This window comes from Haliotis rubra, unplaced genomic scaffold (genome assembly GCF_003918875.1).
Source record: "Haliotis rubra isolate DU_JTF1 unplaced genomic scaffold, ASM391887v1 Scf25, whole genome shotgun sequence".
NCBI lineage: Eukaryota > Metazoa > Mollusca > Gastropoda > Lepetellida > Haliotidae > Haliotis > Haliotis rubra.
In genome coordinates, this window is record NW_025766558.1 from 2978115 (window position 1) to 2999068 (window position 20954).

The following is a 20954-nucleotide window of genomic DNA, read 5'->3' on the forward strand; positions in this document are numbered from 1 at the left end:
TACGTACCCCAGGTACGTTTCTGTATACAGATATGTACCCTAAACAAAGTCAAAATACAGAAACGTACCCGGTACCCTAAAAGGCGGACGAGTCCATATTCCGCAATCCAAAACCGAAACCGTATGTAGTTGTTCCTGTTCAACTGATTGCGAGTGGTGTTCATATGCATCGCGAAATATCCGTTACTGTGTATTCTCATTACTTCCATAATGCAATCAAATGTATCTAATACAACAACATGACAGTTCCGATCAAGAATGGGAATGGAATCGTCCTAGGGTACGTTTCTGTATTCTCATTATGGCCAGGGTACATATCTGTAGTACCCGTGCCGACAACGACCCCTTCAGCGAAACTGACAGAACTGATCTCTGTTCACTACGTAATAAGGAAGTAATCACAAATGAAAATCTTCACATTTAAATTAGTTTCATTTTCCCTGTGCACTCACTATAACGAACGTAAATAAATATGACTTTGAAAGAATCACATTTGCTTGATTTGGTGATTTTCTGCCGCAGTGCATAGAGTAGTTGAATGGTTACATTGCTTGTTCATTCCGCCAAATTCCTGGGTTCATTTCTCCATATGTTTGAAATGTGTGAATGGTATGGTTGTTCTGCCCAATGAAGATATCCATGCAATACTACTAAAAGCATCCCCCACTCAGTCCGTGAATACCTGGGTGCCAGCACCATCTGAGTGTACCATGGGATGATATAACCCCAGTAGCCATACCTTCCAGGCCTCTAGGGATGCTGGTGAGTGAGGGCTAGTGCTAATTGGTGTTTGATGATACAGCCAGGAAAGAAGGGCCAGCTTGTCTGGGCTGATGTAGGTCAGGGATGTGGTCCTTCCTGGAACCTTTGTCTGGAGGCAGCTGACATCTTGAGCAGTCATGCCTGGAATCTGTGTGGAGCTCACTGTTGATGCACATGATGGATTCAGTTGCTGATAGTGAGGCATGTGTGATGCAGAGCTGACACTTGATGCACATGATGGATTCAGTTGCTGATAGTGAGGCATGTGTGATGTGGTGCTGACACTTGATGCACATGACATCGCCAACTGTTGCTGGTTGTTCATGTTGAGTGTGGAAGCATCGGTTCATTATGGATTTTTGTGTTCTGTGGGATTTACAACTTCATGAAGTGATTTTGTAAGTATATCTCATTGTCCCGAACTTAATGCTACTTAAACATTAATAAGTCCATCGACATGTAAAGTCAATATATGAACATTTATAGTACGTGGTTATAGGAGCTGCAATTATCGGATTGATGTGGATGACTGTTAGCAGAGACCATATAATATTATATGGTCTCTGCTATTAGCAATATTGGTGTGACTATATGAGGTAGACATGTTGACCCAATATAATGAACTCATTCATTTCTTAGTGTGAAATGGTCAGACTGAATAGGTTAGTGGGTAATATGTTCTTGGTTCATGAATGCATGAAGACTTCCTATTGGTTGTAGGGAGGTTGTATACGTAGTATATTAAGTTACTTGTACACGGAGTACAATTAGTATTGTTCAGTATTATTTTGTGGCCAATATCTCCATCAGTGTGAACTGGGTCACAAGTCAACAGTGTATACTTGTGTCCATTGTCGGTTGTTGGTCCGGGATTGTCTGAAGCTGGAGTGGTTGGTATTGTACCAAAGGGAAGACATGGACGTAATTGATACTTTTATGTGTAGTCGTAATAATGGTTTTGTGCACACACTTAATATCAGTTTGGGTTATATTGGAGTCTATTGTGTGATGACATTCACAACTGGGTCTTAGGTTTAATGACAGCCACATTTACACCAGGTATAGTTCGTCTCTGGTACATAATAAACCAATAAAGCAACTCAGCTGGTAACTATTGCAGATTCTGTTCAGACGCTCCTGCAATATTGTGTGCTCTTGTGTAAATGCAGTATCTTCATGTATGTAATATATACTTCCACCCATTACAGAAATAAGTCTCCCAATTACTACCTAATTGCATGGTTACATCATGTGGATCAGCAAGCTATAGTGCTTCTTTATGTGGAGTGAGTGAGTGAGGTTTTACGCTGCAATAGAGATGGTTGGTTGGTTGCGTGCTTGCTTGCTTGTTTAACAGCACATTCAGCAATATTCCAGCTATAATGGAGTCTAGACCAGACAGTCCGGTGATCAACATCATGAGCATATGATAACATGTGTCAGCCAAGTCAGCGAGCCAGACCACCTGATCCCATTAGTCACCTAATGGGGTTGCTTAAGATCAATTTTAAACCGGAAATTCACAGGTCCACAACAGAGATAAGTTAATGCTTTAATTCTCAAGGCTACTCCATCCCTCTGTCAGGTAGAGAAACTGGGACTTCGAAACTGAAAGTGAATGTGATTATGTTCTGTTGATGACCTGGAGCTGTACTGAATCAGGCCTAGGCCTTCTCAATGGCAAGATATGGACGCAACTGACACTTTTATGTGTGAGTAATACCGGTAATGGTTTTATGAAACCCTTGGCCTCAGTTGGGGCTGTATTAGAATCTCTTGCGTGATGATGCTGTAAACAACAGAGTCCCTGGTTTAATGACAGGTGCTTGTTATCTCCCTAAACCAATTATGGCCTGCAAGTATGGTGACTAATCCATAGAGGCCTCCTTCCATTGATGACATTGATTGTAGGTCATCAGCCTATGAAACATAGATCTGATTAGGCACACTCCAGTTTAGTGTTGTGTTGAGAGAGAATATGAAGAGCCAAGGTGAGAAGAGTGAGATGGTCGGACATTAGGTGATACTGAGTGTTTACTCCTGTGATCTACTGACCCAGTTTGATAACAATGTTGTCTGTCACACTATTGTTCTAGATTCATCTGTTGTAGTTTGTGACTCGTTGATTGTTTTGGGTCATAGGTGACCCAGCCGACTATACAGAGTATATTAGCCTTGTATAATGCTAGTCCCTTTCCTTGTATGTTGGTTGTCTGGTAGTGGGTTACGATCTTGGATTTGTCCTCAGGATTCTTGGTTTGTTACCTAAACAAATTTTAGACCGTGGTGTAGTGGTTAGAGCGTCCGCCCGGAGAGCGGAAGGTCGCGGGTTCGATCCTCGACCGCGTCATACCAAAAGACGTTAAAATATGGTACTTGTTGGTCCCTGCCTGGCTCTCGGCATTAATGGGTTACAACAAGGACTGGTCGGCTCGGAGTCAGTATAATGTGTCTGAGTGGGGTATTCATGCTTCACTGCGGCATGGTATCTCAGTGGGCTAGCACTATAAAACCAGCTTAAGTCTGGGCTAGTACAAGCAGCCGCACCTACACATACACACGCATGCACGTCGTCATATGAGCGAAATATTCTCAAGCGCGACGTTAAACCCAATTTCACCTCACCTCACCTAAACAAATTTTAGCGTGTTTCACCAATAGGTATTGTCTAAGACCTGCATCCATTTGCCTGTCCTGCCATGTTAATCTGACACTCGCTGATAAAACTGGCATATTGCTCACAGCAGAATAACACTCAAATCACTCCTTGTTTCATCAACAGAAACAATTCCATCTTCTCACTGGCTTGCTCACTCCCAACATCACACACTCACTCAGTCATACATTGCTCTTAGATTATACAATGATGGTCCAAAACTGAAGTAAACCTTTTTAGTAGTCACTGAACTCTTGTTAAGGTTCATATTGATGTTTATGACTGTTGTCATGGGATGTGATCTTGAAAGCTTAGTATAACCATACAGCCAAGTAATATAAGAGCCACCATCCCATCTTCCTTAAGTCTGTTATAGTAGTGTCAATGTGTGTATGGTGTATCTGATTAAAGCAATTTCAAAGAAAATAGGGGCGGTGGGGTAGCCTAGTGGTTAAAGCGTTGGCTCGTCACGCCCAAGACCCGGGTTCGAATCCCCACATGGGTACATTGTGTGAAGCCCATTTCTGGTGTCCCCTGCCGTGATATTGCTGGAATATTGATTGCTAAAAGTGGCGTAAAACCAAACTCACTCACTCACTCAAAGAAAATATATTCGCTATACTCATCCTTAACTTTAGAACAGACACAACCATATATCAGTTTCCTAAGTGTTACAATAAAGAATATTTTAAATTTGAGTTGATAAGCACAGTGTATCTTCTTCATGATCAGTTCGTTTCTTGTTTTGAGACCAACATCCTAAACTTTGTGTTTGGTCCTTGCAAAGGTTACGCATTATGTCATTCCCTCACAGAGTCATGTTTAGACTATGTGTAGATCTTTTATTAAAGCTCTACGTGGCCCAACATTGGCAAGGCAATCACTACAATGCATGATACAGACAGCTATGTAGAAATCAATAGATATGGCAGGGTTCCAGTGATGGGAGTAGACCAGACAGTCTGTGAGCACATCACAGGAACCTGCCCACACCTTCTACCTTCCAGCAGCTGGGTTCTTGCTTGAGGAGGGAAGATAGGTCCTTGATCCTACTGTGAGCCTACAGGTACATATGTCTCATAACTCCCTAGCTATGTCATATGACTGTCCTGTGTATCAATATAGCTCAGTGGTAAACTCCATGATCATCACTCTTGAATGTGAATGGCTGAAGTAGCAGATTGCCAGAATGAAAAATATAATACCGGTAAATATGTCTTATAGCTCCCTGGCTATGTTATATGACTGTACTGTGTGTCAGCATAAACTCCGTGATCTTCATTCTTGAATATTATCATATCACATGCTTAGGAATTTTGGCTGAACAATCATATTTTGAAATGAATCCGCATTACCACAAATCCATTTCAGTGTGAATGGAATCTCTTTCTAAATTAAAATTCCTTTTTCCAATTGTTAAATTGATCTCACAGCAAGCCGCATTTCCCAATGAGATCTAAATGCTTCATAAACCCTCATCAGCTAATAATTATTTCATTTAGAATTTAATTGACTGATGTGAATGTTCTGTCAAAGTGCTTTTTAGAATATTTAATTTTGCTTGTCACTGGCACATTCATCTGAAAACTCAATCTGGAGTCTCGGACATCCAGAATTGACTCATCAGTTCTCGAACAGTTCACACTTGTCAAGATCCAACCCTGCAGTTAAATCAGCCAGTCCAATATTGCAAGATGTGGAAGTTGTTCCAGGGTTCAAGTAATTGCCCCTGTAATGCCAGGTCCCTGATTTTCCAAGATTACAGTTGCAGGCATTCCTGTAAATAGGTGCCGCACAGACGTATTACATGGCTCTGAAGAAAGCTATATGGAATTACATACATCTGATTATATAAACAGGTCCAGAGTAGATGCTGAATCTAGAATGGTTCATGTGGTGCTTGAGTGAGAGGATATTCTTGCTCAGCGATCAAATCATGAGAAGCCTGTTGGGATGCTTAAATGTTGCCGGAGAAAGAACACATTGAGCTGATGCTGGATGTTACACTCAGGGGTGTTTCATGTTGTCAATAACTCAGGTTACGAAGAATGAATGTCAATCAATAATTTTTATTTCTCATGTTTTTATTTTATTTTAACACTTTTATTCAATAAAGATGTAAAATGGAATTTTCTCCTGGTTGTAGAAGCTTCTGTGTCATGATGGTCAGGTCAGTATTGGTGTAGTTCTCAATGAACATACTTCCTTGTCTCACTGTGATCAGCTGATGTCAAGTGCTTGAAGGTTGGAGGTATGTCAGGTCTTAATTAGATCCTGAGGTAGTTAATGGAAACAGAATTTATTCATCACTTGTTGCTGATTAAAATAGTAACAATTACGAGCAAGTGGAAGGAATTCTTCTGTTCTGAATAGCAGTGGCCCAATATTGTCTAAGGCCCTATGATTCACTGTAGAACCGAGTCCTCGGGCATGCCAGAAACTAATGTGTGTGGGTTCAAATCCCGGTTGGCTTCAGCTTTGTGTCTAGGTTTGTCAGCACCGACCTGTGTGAGTTCCAGAATGTGTTAAACATCCGAGACCTACAGTACTTCTGGCTGTCTGCTGCTAATAATCTGACATGCTGTGATATGACTGGAATACTGTTTAGATACTGTTAAACACTCACTCACTCACTCACTCACTCACTCACTCACTCACGCACGCACGCACGCACGCATGCACGCACGCACTCACTCACTCACTCACTCACTCACTCACTCTTTCACTCACTCACTCACTGGAAGCATTTCACAGAATATTCAGCTGGAAGACCAAGGAGAGCTAAATGACAACAGCTTGTCTTGGAACAACACTTCTGTAAAGTTAGGTGGGTGGGCTGCTTATCTCGTCTTTGGTGTGACAACATCAGAGAGTGTGTTGAAGGAGAAGAAAGGTGCTCCATGTCTGATGTTGCCCTGATACCAAACCCCGGAATCTATCATATATTATTCTAACCTGCAATGAAGCTGGTGTTTTGTAAGCTTTGTTGAGCAAAGGTACACTGTGGAAAGGCTGGTAGGTTTGTTGAAAACACCAGCAAGGGATCCAACAGTTCCAGGGTCAGTTGGTAAAATCACACATATAGTGAGTGAGTGAGTTGCTAGTTTTACATCGCTTTTAGCAATATTCCAGTAATATCAAGGCAGGGGTCACCAGAACTGGGCTTAACACATTGTGCCTATGTGGGGAAACGAACCCGTGATGAGCGAATGCTTTAACCACTAGGCTACCGGCCCCTCACACACACCCATCAATGAGTCTGTCAATTCCAGTCAAAATATGTCTGTCAAAGACTTATTGCAGACAATTTAAGACTTCATTGGTTGGTGTTTGCACAAAGTATTTCCCTCCTATTCCCTCCTAAAGCCCATAAAGCATATTTATTTATAAAACAAGCATTCCCTTTCTAGCTGTAGCAGCCTATCTTCATCCCCATTAAGTTCCAGAAATAAGGAGACTGGTGATTCCTTAGCACTCTGTCTCACAGTCCCTGAACCACATTAATTTCCCTACTGCCAAGCCCTCTCTGCAGTGCTAAAGCCCTAAATAAAGCAAGTCTAGATTTCCTCAGGTTCAATCTCTGGTCTCCCTGGGGCTCCTTTTCAATATAAATGGGTTTGTTTGTTACTATCAAAATTATATATATTCAGAGACTAAGCCTTAGTCTAGTGATTCCTTAACACTCAGGTTCTTCTCACAGTCAAGTGAACTCATGTTGTCCATCTGTCATTTACACTTCCGACATCTCGTATGACTATTTTCAAGGTACCCTGCGATTATGTAAGATACATTTGATATGTTACCCATTTGACTAGCCAAACACTTGGTATTACATTTGTCAACTGCAGTTTGTGTCTTGCATTAATGAGGTAGCACATCATTCCCCCAGATATTTACTATAGTTTCTGAAGGAAATAGATGTAGGGACAGTAGCTCTGAGTTTGCTTTCTGCTGTCTGCTATCTGACCTAACTGTGGTATTTCCTAATGATTCAGATCAGAGCATGCTTGCATACCTGTAATGTAATTAGGTGTGAGGTAAGATGTCCACTGGGCCCTTGGGTGACATGGGGTGATGGAGTCTCTTTGTTAGCGTATGGTCCTGAACCTTGAAGCTGGTGGACAACTTGTAATATCTACTGTAATTACTGACACAGATTGGGTATTTGCCACCCGTTTGGGTTTGTGGAGTTAGGTACTCCACAAAGCCAAACTGGTGGCAACTACACAATCTGAACTGTTACAGGACTGTTACAGGTCTGGTGGACTCGCCTCATGAATGTTACACATTGTATTGCCGTCATCTGTTTGAGGTATATAACAGACAACTGCCACTGGCTTGTAGATGTTGTTGGACAAACCCTACCATGAAGTGCAGAACACTCATGAGTGGATAGACAGGTCGTGCCCTGCCGGTGAAGGTTGTGTTTGTATTGGTGATTGTCAGGTTACTGTTTGTCTAAAGGAGAAGCATAGTGATGGGACTCGCTGGGAATATGTGCTGCACTGAACACAGCAATTTAGTTAATTTTGATAGATACTGTTTCCCTATATAAATTAGAATTGGCTCCCTGGGGCTGCTGTTATATGTACAAACAAACAAGCAGTTGTTCAGGCCATTACTTTTTAAACCAATGGGATAAATGTGTGTTATTGTTTCTTGACAAGTATATTGTGTTATGTTGATATATATATTATATCTGTGACTTGTATGAAACCTACAATACCACACCCTGTTTACTTCAACATTTAATAACAGTGTTATTCCATAGTCAGCTATAACTGTATTTTATTCCATGATGCCGTGGTGTATGCATGTTAATATACTGCCATGATCACACCCCATGTATCAATGAATCAACCATTTATTACAACCTGACATGCTGACAACAGTACAACGTTTACAGTCAACCTGAATAATGTGGAATGCCTTCTTTGATTATACAACTCATTGAATTTACGATTTAGACTCCGAGCAATTCCTGACTGACTAGTATAGGTATGTATTGCTTATCTGTGTGGGTAAACATGAGGGTTGAAATACCTTGAGTGTGGGGACACACACCAGCTGATCAGTTGTCAGAGACACAGGTTATTATGGCAACTAGAGTCCAGTGGCTAGGTACCTGGTGGAACTGCCGTGTGATAACTCCAGCTCATTGCCTTATTTGGAAAAGGGTATTATAATCAGAATAGGTGAACATTTATCAGTTGCTATTATGTAATTTAGTATCATAGTAATTGCTTGATACACCAGAAGTGTTTATATTTTAACAGTTGACTAATTTCAGTTTAATTATAATCTTTATTCTCTCTCTTTCATACCTTGTACCCCTACAAGACATCTACTTCAAGCTTTTTTCAGTGCCTATAACAAGAAATATGAGGCAATTTGTAAAAAAGACAAGTGATTTGTTTATTTTCTGAAGCAGCTTAGTCATAGTCTTACAACTGGAAAGGATAGAACTTTTACTTTATCTTAAATTTCATGATGTCTTTTAGCGGCATTTAGAAGTTGTTATAGATGACCAAGATATTTTATGGATTTAAGCTTCTATATTCTTTCCTACTCCACACTGCACATGCGTGGGAAAGAATACATGTGTGGGGTAAAAGCGTTGGCGTCGCCATGAGTTGAATCCCCACATGCTTCTGAACTTTTCTGGTGTCCAAACCAAACTCAGTCAGTCAGTCAGTCATGTCCAAGTTCGTTACTTAGTAATAATTATTTTTATGAAAATACTGTGAAACTCGTTGAGATGTTCAGATTATACATACATATGAAATGTCAAACAGGGAAGCTATGTTAAGGCAGTTTCTACTATTTTTCTACTAATGAGTAAAGCTTGTCACAGTTCACCTAGCAGCATGACTGTGGAATGTGTGTATTTATTTTAAACCCAAACCAATCCATGTTATAACAGCACAAGCCTTGGCTGCTCTGAAAAAAAGGCGAGAAGTGTATTGTGTGATATAAGATTTCATTGACTATATGTCAGCCTAGTCACATACCTGCAAGTGGTATGTTCCCGGTGTTATACACTCCCCATTCACCTGAACCAATGCAATAGGTATTGTTAACTCCTGGTGGCTGCACACTGCAGTATTGTGGGGAGAAGCCTGGCACCAGGCCAGCTGTATTGAGAGTGTTCTAGTGGTGTACTTGAGTGGTGGAATACCTCTGTCTTCACATTTACCTCTGCTGTAATGCTTGGAGAATGTAGTACTGCGGTAGGGAATTCACAGTCCCATGTTGGAGATAGTCAGGTGTAGCTGCAGTGTGAGATGGAGGGCTGTAGGGTGATGTTGTAGTGGATGTTGACAATGGCGTATAAACCTTCATATACTCCATGATGGACGCCGCTGACATAGGTGGCTTGACAGTACCACTAACAGGTGAGGGCAAACATACTTTGTTTGGATCAGGACAGGTATGCCCACATTTGATACATTCATTGTTGATGTATGGTGCATGTGTTATTAACAAATGGAGTGCCTACATTGTTGGTAATTGATACAGGTGTATACATACATGGTGTATCTACATCTTTGGTCATTAATACAGGTGCTATATCTACATAATGTACCTAGATCATTGGTCATTAATGCAGGTGTATACATACATGGTGTACCTACATTGTTTGTCATTAATACAGGTGTTATATCTACATAATGTACCTAGATCATTGGTCATTAATGCAGGTGTATACATACATGGTGTACCTACATTATTGGTCATTAATACAGGTGTTACACATATATGGTGTGAAGTATACGTGTGCTACAGAACTTGTCAGGTGTAATAACGAGTACAGGTAGGGCCTTGCTACATTTGTACACACCTGTCTTAACGATGTCAGGTGATATTACATGACCCACAGGGAAATGTTCTGTTGAGACTGAAATAGTTTAATTGATAGATATGTGTTTGGTGATTTACTATGATGGAGCAATATAGGTGACAACTGACAGGTGTGTGGGTTACTATCAATAAAGATGACGTATGACATACTTCTGTACATATATTTATGCCTTCTCATGCTTGAGAATATCCTGAGAGTATCAACTGTGTTATCAAACATGAAAATGCAATTACAGTTGAGTGTTTGTATAGCAGTGATTCACCCAGGCCATATGACCAAACAGACTGGACACATCACATGGATGCTTATGGCAACATGAAGTGATGCTCTTCAGTCAGTTTGGGGCAGAAGTTATAGCAAGTCTGGGTACAATATCAATAGTTATAACATGCCTGGAGTAGTACATCAATGGTTGTAGCAAGTCTGGGTACAATATCAATAGTTATAACATGCCTGGAGTAGTACATCAATGGTTGTAGCAAGTCTGGGTACAATATCAATAGTTATAACATGCCTGGAGTAGTACATCAATGGTTGTAGCAAGTCTGGGTACAATATCAATAGTTATAACATGCCTGGAGTAGTACATCAATGGTTGTAGCAAGTCTGGGTACAATATCAATAGTTATAACATGCCTGGAGTAGTACATCAATGGTTGTAGCAAGTCTGGGTACAATATCAGTAGTTATAACATGCCTGGAGTAGTACATCAATGATTGTAGCTAGTACGAAAAAAGGTTGTAAAATGTGCGGTTGTGCAAGTAGTAGTAAGGTATAGGTGTCGTGTGCTAGTGAAAGGTAAAGTTATAACATCCCTGTTATATAATGTCAATAGTTTATAACATGGCTGTGGTTTAAGATGGACTGTCATACCAAGGTTTAGGTACATAATGAAAGGTTATAATATGCTGGAATATATTAGTGAGGTGAGGTGAAATTGGGTTTATCATCGCGCTTGAGAATATTTCGCTCATATGACGACGTGCATAGCGTGTGTATGTGTATGTGCGGCTGCTTGTACTAGCCCAGACTGAAGCTAGTTTTATAGTGCTTGCCCACTGAGATACCATGCCGCAGTGAAGCATGAATACCCCACTCAGACACATCATACTGACTCCGAGCCGACCAGTCCTTGTTGTAACCATTAATGCCGAGCGCCAGGCAGGGACCAACAAGTACCATATTTTAACGTCTTTTGGTATGATGCGGTCGGGGATCGAAAACGCAACCTTCCGCTCTCCGGGCGGACGCTCTAACCACTACACCACGGAGGCGGTTGAATATATTAGTAATATAATGGTGCAGGAATATATAAAATAGCCATAACATGGCTGTACAGGAATAGTTATAACATTGTTGTGGTATAATACGAATCGTTTTAACAAAGCAGGAGTCCAGTAGGGTAACATGGCTATGGTAAACAACACCTAGATATTCTAGCAAGCAGCACTTATAAAATGGCATGGGTATAATAGCAGTACTGTTCCTCTATTGTAGATGACTCTGGATTATCCATATCTGATTTTATTTGATGACAGATTTATTTGACTCTACACACTATAAGGGGAGGCTTCCCTACTTTTTGTAGCTGTGTGAATTGGAGGGGGTCTCTGTATGAGCAGATAACAGTGCTCTGAAAGGCATGTGTGCTGACATTTATGTCTCCTGTGATGGAACTTTGAATAGAAAGTCAGAACTGTTACCATATACAAAACTAACCGACCCCATTCACAGATATCAGGCGTTAACATTCACAGAATAGATGTACATTAATCACATGTGTACATGTAAGTTGCATTCATACATTCATAACTGAAGTTATCTTTATCTTTTCTGAGCCCAAGGCATGTTTTGTGGTGAGTATACTATATGATAATGTTTTTGTAGTTCCTGACACAGACTCCATGGGGTCACGACAGTGTTGTTTTACCTACTGCTAATACCACAGTGCAGTGATCAAGCTGTTGGATTAGATAATGTGTTTCATTATCCACCATGTGACAAAATACTTTTCATAATCTACATTCAGCAGTAATTAAGGCCTCCCCGCCTGCTGTAGATTAGGGGATTATTGGGGATTATGCAGGTCTGAACAGAACACACAGGGCTATGGGTTACCTACCCTTGGATCGCGGGGGTTGGGCAGGGGATGGATACATGTGGATGACGGCTGCCGGACTGAAATATTTGTTCATTATCGCAGAGCTAGTTGTTACAGCAGGCAGACACCACATGGATTACATCAGGCAACAGGTATGATATCAACCATACACTGTCTACTGATCGGGTTTCAGAGCAACATGTCTATGGTGGTTATTGACATTTCTCCTTGCTTAAGTATCAATTTTGTTAAAACCTGCACTTGAAACATAGACAGGAAGATTTTCACATATTATGTCAACTTTCATAAATATTTTGTGTTCATTAATAAATGTTGGAAGTGGGGAAGTATTAGATTAGTGCTAAAAGTGAATCTGTGTTTTTGATTGTATACTGGGTATTGAAGCAACATCGTGAAAATCATGATGGTTTATTCTGAACTCTGTCATGATAAGGTCAAATAACTATGGGACTTCAGTGATGGTCAGCTAGATGACCAGTGTGTGGTGTAAGAGTGGTGTTAGTTATATGTTCCTGATGACATATCCTGGAGGTTCTCACATACCAGTACTCACATTGTGATGTCAGCGTCTTTGAATTGCTGCCAGTTGTTCGGTAATGCATGCTCCGCTGTGATGTCTGCTCATGTAGACAGAGCGCTGATGAAGGAGGAATTGCAAGTCAGATTGACTGTATATCTCTGAATGGTAGTTGGAGACAGCAGTGGAAGCCAGAGTTCACTCTAACATTGAGGGTAAATCTGTACTTAATTAGCAGATCAACAGTGACAAGACCCTTGTAAGTTTTCTGCTTACAGAATTGTTAATTTCTCTGTTGGATGAGTTCCAGTATCCATAAGGAATATATTTGAATAGGTTGCAGACATGCTTGGCATTTGGCAGTGTCTGCAGGTTTGGTTAGAAGTCAGGGGTTGTGCTCGAGGTCTTGTACTGGAATGAGGCACATTGATTCTGCGATATGTTTTGTGTCATTGCGACCTCAGTCATTACTTGAGATGAAACATGATGATGGGCAGTGGCAGGAAGTGTTACTGGTCATCTGTTAATACAGGATCTCCATGTGGCTGGAGACAGTGGTGGGGAGGCATATATATGAGCAGACACCTGAATATGTCTGTGTATATGTTGTACAGTGGTATGTGTTGTTAATCAATATTTTCTTATGCGACACATGATAAATATTTATTCAAATGTATGGTCTGAGGCAGTGCAGTTGGCTGTGCGGAATCGTGTCCCTTAGCTGTGGCTTCATGTGCTGTATCTCGGATTCAGCCTTTGGTTTCCATCATATGACTGTTTGTGGGTTCTACAGAAGTGTATTGTGCTTTGTTGATATAGCATGAGAATGGGGGGGGTTTGGGGGAGGCATCCTATGATTGGTCCATAAAATAAATGGTAGGTTGACACACCTCATTAAAAAACCTAAATACATGCAAGGTTCAGAAAGTACCATCTCACCAGATACGTTAATTTGCAGACATCGTAAGATTATCTCACAAATAAAAAGGATGCTTTTCCATTTAGACTTAAAAAATGTCACATTCAGATCATTGTATAATGCTGTGTGCTAGGACATATGTTAAAGAAAAGCATCTATGCCAAGCACCAATTGTGATGTTGATACTACAGTAAAGTATGTTTGTAGTTGTAACATGCCTACAACAAACCGATGGATACAACACACTTGGTGTATGGTTTAGTTGTAATGTGTATGATTAATTTTGGTTATAACAAACTGAAAATAGTGGTCACTGTAATGCAGATGTAGAGGGATCCTGAATGTACATTGTTCATGCATGTCAACATGTTGTCGACATATGGCTTTGTGGTTGAGTGGATACAAGCCAACTTGTGTCAATATTCAGGCTGAGGTACGGTATATGCACAAACAGATGATATTCATTATGCAACAAGGAAGGTTAATGATCATCTCTTTGCCACCAAATCACCAATGTTTTGTGAGCAGGACAAATACTTGTTGGACGTCATATAACAGACCGCGCTGGACACTGTACAGGTTGGTTAGAAACACAGTGGAGTCACTGTAGACAATCTAGACATATTTCTGAGTTGTGGAGGCATTTTTGGGAGTCAGAAAGTGTTGAAATTTCTGAATTATGTGGAAGGGTAAGATGTAGCTTCATAGAACTGCATTTGCAATACAGTTGTGTCTGTATGACCTGTCAACTTCTCCTGATTAGATTGGACTATTGAGCTGGATCATGATATACACCTGGATCATGACTTACACGACTGGCTTGTACAATACTTGGATTATTGAGCTAGATCATGATAGACATGACTGGCTTGTACAATACTTGGATTATCGAGCTGGATCATGATAGACATGACTGGCTTGTACAATACTTGGATTATCGAGCTGGATCATGATAGACACGACTGGCTTGTACAATACTTGAACTTATCGAGCTGGATCATGATAGACACGACTGGCTTGTACAATACTTGGATTATTGAGCTGGATCATGATAGACATGACTGGCTTGTACAATACTTGGATTATTGAGCTGGATCATGATAGACATGACTGGCTTGTACAATACTTGGATTATTGAGCTGAGATCATGATAGAGCATGACTGGACTTGTACAATACTTGGATTATTGAGCTGGATCATGATAGACACGACTGGCTTGTACAATACTTGGATTATTGAGCTGGATCATGATAGACATGACTGGCTTGTACAATACTTGGATTATTGAGCTGGATCATGATAGACATGACTGGCTTGTACAATACTTGGATTATTGAGCTAGATCATGAATACTTGATTATTGAGCTGGATCATGATAGACATGACTGGCTTGTACAATACTTGGATTATTGAGCTGGATCATGATAGACACGACTGGCTTGTACAATACTTGGATTATTGAGCTGGATCATGATAGACACGACTGACTTGTACAATACTTGGATTATTGAGCTGGATCATGATAGACACTGACTGACTTGTACAATACTTGGATTATTGAGCTGGATCATGATAGACATGACTGGCTTGTACAATACTTGGATTATTGAGCTGATCATGATAGATCATTGACTGGCTTGCTTGATCATGATATTATTGAGCTAGATCATGATAGACACACGACTGGCTTGTACAATACTTGTACAATACTTGAACTATTGAGCTAGATCATGATAGACATGACTGGCTTGTACAATACTTGAATTATTGAGCTGGATCATGATAGACACGACTGGCTTGTACAATACTTGAACTATTGAGCTGGATCATGATAGACACGACTGGCTTGTACAATACTTGGATTATTGAGCTAGATCATGATAGACATGACTGACTTGTACAATACTTGGATTATTGAGCTGGATCATGATAGACATGACTGACTTGTACAATACTTGGATTATTGAGCTAGATCATGATAGACATGACTGACTTGTACAATACTTGGATTATTGAGCTGGATCATGATAGACACTGACTGGCTTGTACAATACTTGAATTATTGAGCTGGATCATGATAGACATGACTGACTTGTACAATACTTGGATTATTGAGCTAGATCATGATATACATGACTGACTTGTACAATACTTGGATTATTGAGCTAGATCATGATAGACACACTTGTACTGACTTGATTGTAGAGCAATACTTGATAGACAAGACTGGCTTGTACAATACTTGGATTGAGCTAGATCATGGACTCATGATATCGAGGCTGGATCATGATAGACACGACTGACTTGTACAATACTTGAACTATTGAGCTGGATCATGATAGACACAACTGGCTTGTATAATACTTGGATTATCAAGCTGAGTTGTGTTACAAAACTATTGGAACTGTGTCATGATGTGACATATTTCTGTTATAACATGGTTCTTATTACAAGTTGTTGAAATGAGAGGCCCTTACCCAAACCAATCACTTTCTGTGAAGGAAAACTTAATTTTCTGGTGACTAATATATCTGTTTCCCCTGTTTCAGAGAGCAGTAACCAGGTTGACCGCCCTAGAAGTCTGTCTCTAGAGCAGAAAGAGGCCTTGTCAAGGATGGAGAAGTCTCAGGGTGAGGCAGAGTATGGCACCAGGTACATGGAGATCCCATACAGGGCCCTGGAGTCTGACCGGGAGAAGGAGACCCCGCCTAGAAGCATGTCCTCCTCTTTATCCAAGGACAGCTTGTTCTCGGAGACCAGCAAGATGAACACACCAGACACACCGGGGGACCGCACGTCCTCCAAGGAGGGGACGCCAGACCGTGGCAGGCAGACGGACACTGCAGCCATGGCTTTCACTGTAGACTTCGGGGATGACGACAAGAAGGCAAAGATGCCCAAGTCTCTCAGTGAATGTGTGCCTTCCAAAATAAGAAAAAGTTTTCGAGAAAGAAAAGATAAAGTCCAACAAAGGTCACAAAATAAAGAGGCCACACCAAGCAAGTCTGAGGTGAGGACAGTTGGCTTTACTTGGTTAAGTTTAGTAGTCTGTATGCCTTATGGCTGATATGATTGCCAGTGTTTTTGTGTGTGACATTGGATGAGATTTCTGTAAGCAGGAATACAGACATGAATATGCCTGATGTGACTGCCAGCGCTTGTATGTGTGTGAAATAAAGGTGGAGACTTCTGTAAGCAGGAATACAGACATGAATATGCCTGATGTGACTGCCAGCTTGTGTGTGTGTGTGAAATAAAGGTGGAGACTTCTGTAAGCAGGAATACAGACATGAATATGCCTGATGTGACTGCCAGCGCTTGTATGTGTGTGAAATAAAGGTGGAGACTTCTGTAAGAACGGACACATAGACCTTGATATCCAGGATATCTCATATAGTCCATCTATGATGTATATTATATGTAGCTAGTGTGTGCTATGATTCTGCTATAACAATGAGACAGATGTAACTTCATTCTGTGAATTAAAGGTGGCGAGATTGTTTTAATGTTTTATTTGGAGGATGATATTTGACATTTCAGGAGGAAAGCTTAGAGAAATGTTTTATTTGGAGGATGCCAGGCACAGAGATGTCAACAGACGAAGCAGGAGGACGACACAGCAAGCTCCTCCTCAGACACAAAACCTGTGAAAAAATATCCAGCTTCAAAGAAGACAGATTCTCATGGCAACAAAAAGTTTGGGGGAGAAAAATCTCCGTCAAGACTTACAGAAAATGGGGATTCAAGTGGCAAGAGTGACACCCCTGTGAAAGGTAGTGCTTCATTGACTGCGTTGAATCTCCACAAGGATAAATCATGTTCCAATATACAGGAGAGTGTTGGCCTCACTGGGAGGGAGCAACTGATCACAGATACCGTATATCCCAGATTAAAGGCCCAGGCATATGTTTATTTCAGTGCCCTTAACTCCCAGCATTTAATCACAAATGTAATAATAGGGAGAAATCCATGCATAAAACTGTCCTGGTGTGATATTAGACCTGAAGCTTAACCAAGACCCAGGTGTTGAACCAAGGGAATGCAGTACCCTCTGTCCTCTTGAGTTCTGTGAGGGTCATTCTGTACTGTGAAGTGGAGGGTTAGCTGGCTTGAGTTCTCTTTTGGGAAACTGAGTTTAGATTTGATCTCTGCTTGATGGTTTATGTACTTTAAGGTGATCTATATCACAGTCAGATATACTAGACTCGGCCTAGTGGCTACAGTCATAGACTGTTCAACAAGGGTGGTGTGGGGTAGGTGGTGAAATGGGCTGGGTTTGGGTGGGGTGGGGTCTTCTGTTACTGTTGATAGGATGGGAGATGGTCAAGATCTTAAACTGATCTGTGATGAATGAGCTGCTACTTCACATATTTCTGTTGCATTTATGGAATGTAAAATAAAGACTGGCTGGCTGGCTGAGTATGGTTATTGCTGTTACTGTTGATGGGATGGGAGATGGTCAAGATCTTAAACTGATCTGTGATGCTTGACTGAGTTCACATATTTTGTTGCATTTATGGAATGTAATTGATGAAGAAGTTCATGTGAACAAGTCCTTCTATTTTCTGTTGTGATCTCCTGACTACTAACTCCAGTAGTCATCCCCACTTGCCCTTCCTTGGCATGACATAACTTGTAGAAAAAGCTGGAAAAGTATTAACATTGTGGTGGCTATCTTGAAACATGACCGGCAAATGATAGAAATGAACTCACTCGCCAGATGAATGTAGATATATTTTCTATTGCTAACTCCACTCCACTATTTGCAGGTTCCAGGGCAGCTAGGAGTAAGAAATCCCCAAGTTCTGTGCGATCCAGCACCAAATCTCCTAAATCAAAACCGTCAGAAGTGTCAACGTTGGATCCTACGCAGTACAGGGACCCTGCATCCTTCCTCATAGACAAGATGTTCGAGGGCAATGGCAAGGGCCACCAGAAGCCTGTTGCAGAAGTCGAAAGTAGTGCCCGTCCACTGACCGAACATGACTTGTACCAAGAGTCAGCAAGCTATGATCTAACGGCAGTGCAGAACGGAGACTCTAATGGTGATCTGAGCTCTGCAAGCCATCTCAAAAAGCGAAAATCAAAAGACATGGGAAGCCCTTGTGTGCAGGTGACCAATGACAAACTGATTCCTGAGAAAAAGGAAGACGATAAAGTGAGTGAGGCAGGGACCTATACTATTGAGGCGGAGGAAGAATGTGGTGATGAGGATGAAGCGCCTAGGAATATTGACCGAGTCTTCGGGGTGGACCCTAATGTTGTGTTTGAGAGACCTGTGATAGATATGGAGAACAGTGATGAGGAGGCTGGACAAGGGGAGGTAACTGACAACTTAGAGTTGGCACAAAAACGAGCATTCCGAGATCGGGGAAGCAGCATGGAGGTTGAGGCAGGGAGTGCAGACACCATGGAAGATCTGGAAATTCCAGATGATATTGATCTCGAGGTGAGCCACCTTACACTTTATTTAATAAAAAGAATTGAGACACGTTAATATTATTTGGAATACTATTTATGTCATGTTGAAATAAAATTATATGCATTGAAACACACCAGAAATTGGGCCTGTTCTATAGCACCTTCAGTGATGAGTGCTCACCAACCCATCAGCTACACTGAGTCATTGACAGCAGACAGTGAGATGAGCTACAATAGCTGACTACTCTCCTCAAGGCACAAGTGCTTGATCATTTTGAATCAGCATCTGTTGTCAGATTTGGAGGGGTCAAATTATATCTCATATTGGTATTATGCTGTAAAATCTGAAGACCGAAGCTTTTGGAATCAAATCTTGGTAGTAGTTTCAAGACACCTCCAGGAACTTAATTACTGTGATGTAGATTTTTGATAAATTTCCAGGAAAACAGTGAAATGTAGTGAATGATTTACTTAAATGGTAATTGAAGTTTTTAATTTTTTTTAAGACTTACTTAGAAAATCAGGTGAGTGACTAAAGCCAATATATCATGTATATCTCTGCTGTGTGATATACTGCATAACACCGAGTCTGCTCTCTACTCTGTCTGTATAGGGATATATCCTCGTATCTTCATCACTTCCTGTGTAGTGTTCACTCTGTGCTACATACCTGTCACAGTTTACCTGTAGTAGAAATGTCATTTGGATCAAGTTTGTTTTCTTTTGAAATTGTGTTAGTTTCTGTCACTTTTTTCACAGTTTTGCATTTTGTTTATTCTGATTCCTCTGATTTTTCCATTTGTCCTTTAAACCATTATCAGAGATAACGTAAAACTATCATTGGTGCAATTGATTCTCAGCAAGGAATTCACTGGCTTTTCAAACTGCATTTGATGAAGTAAATCTGATGAAACTACAGGCCCTTTGGCAAAATTATATAGTACATTATCCAATTACCATAAAAAAGCAGGGAAAACACATGAATGTGTTGATTATACTTCTATTAGTATGAAATATATGATCATTTTACATGACAGTGACTGGTCAATAGATACGCCTGGTCACTTTGGAACCACCCTATTCTCAATTTAACCTTGCTCTTAGCTGTGGGAATTCGTCCTGTCCAGGAACATCGGTAGGGTGTAGGTGATTCAAGACATATAGTGTATAATGAAAAACCTGAATGGCCTCAAACCAACAAAGAAGTAGACGACACCTTTCCCACACTTAGAATATATACCATGTTGAGTTCAAGAGTGAAAGGGAGACGACTCTTTCATCTCTAGTATGTTCATGGACTGCAATATCCTATAGCATTCTGTTGTTTTTCAGGTCAATAATGTCCTTTGAGTGTATGGAAAATAAATGTCACTGTTTCTGATACATGAGCTCACTGACCCAGAACATTATGATTGAGTAGTTCTGCCAATGCCTTTAGCTCTGCCATTCCCCAGTTGGCACACCCCTGTCATATCGCTGTCACTGTACGCTAGTGTTTTCACTGTAGCTAATGGCAATGAAAGGCCAGCAGCGCTAGCTGTGGTAATGATCAGTCAGGTGCTTGACGGGGTATTGTATCTGCCGGCGGTTGACACCAGCCGGTCATACACTAACATGCTTTTATATCCGATACCATCTTTCATCTGGGACGTGTATAATATCTACAATCCACCTGGAATATAGCTGCTGTGTAA

General features: G+C 40.8%; 1 protein-coding gene across 1 annotated transcript in view; it reads left to right on the plus strand.

Annotated features, from left to right (window-relative positions):
* The window catches only part of LOC124279436 (centrosomal protein of 170 kDa-like), a 158943-nt gene that overhangs the window by 101277 nt on the left and 36712 nt on the right, over positions 1-20954 (plus strand). Inside the window, exons 9-12 of the mRNA XM_046715262.1 lie at positions 16389-16859; positions 17424-17612; positions 18609-19288; positions 19767-19784. Coding sequence (XP_046571218.1) covers positions 16389-16859; positions 17424-17612; positions 18609-19288; positions 19767-19784 — 1358 coding nt within the window. The remainder of the gene's footprint in view (positions 1-16388; positions 16860-17423; positions 17613-18608; positions 19289-19766; positions 19785-20954) is intronic.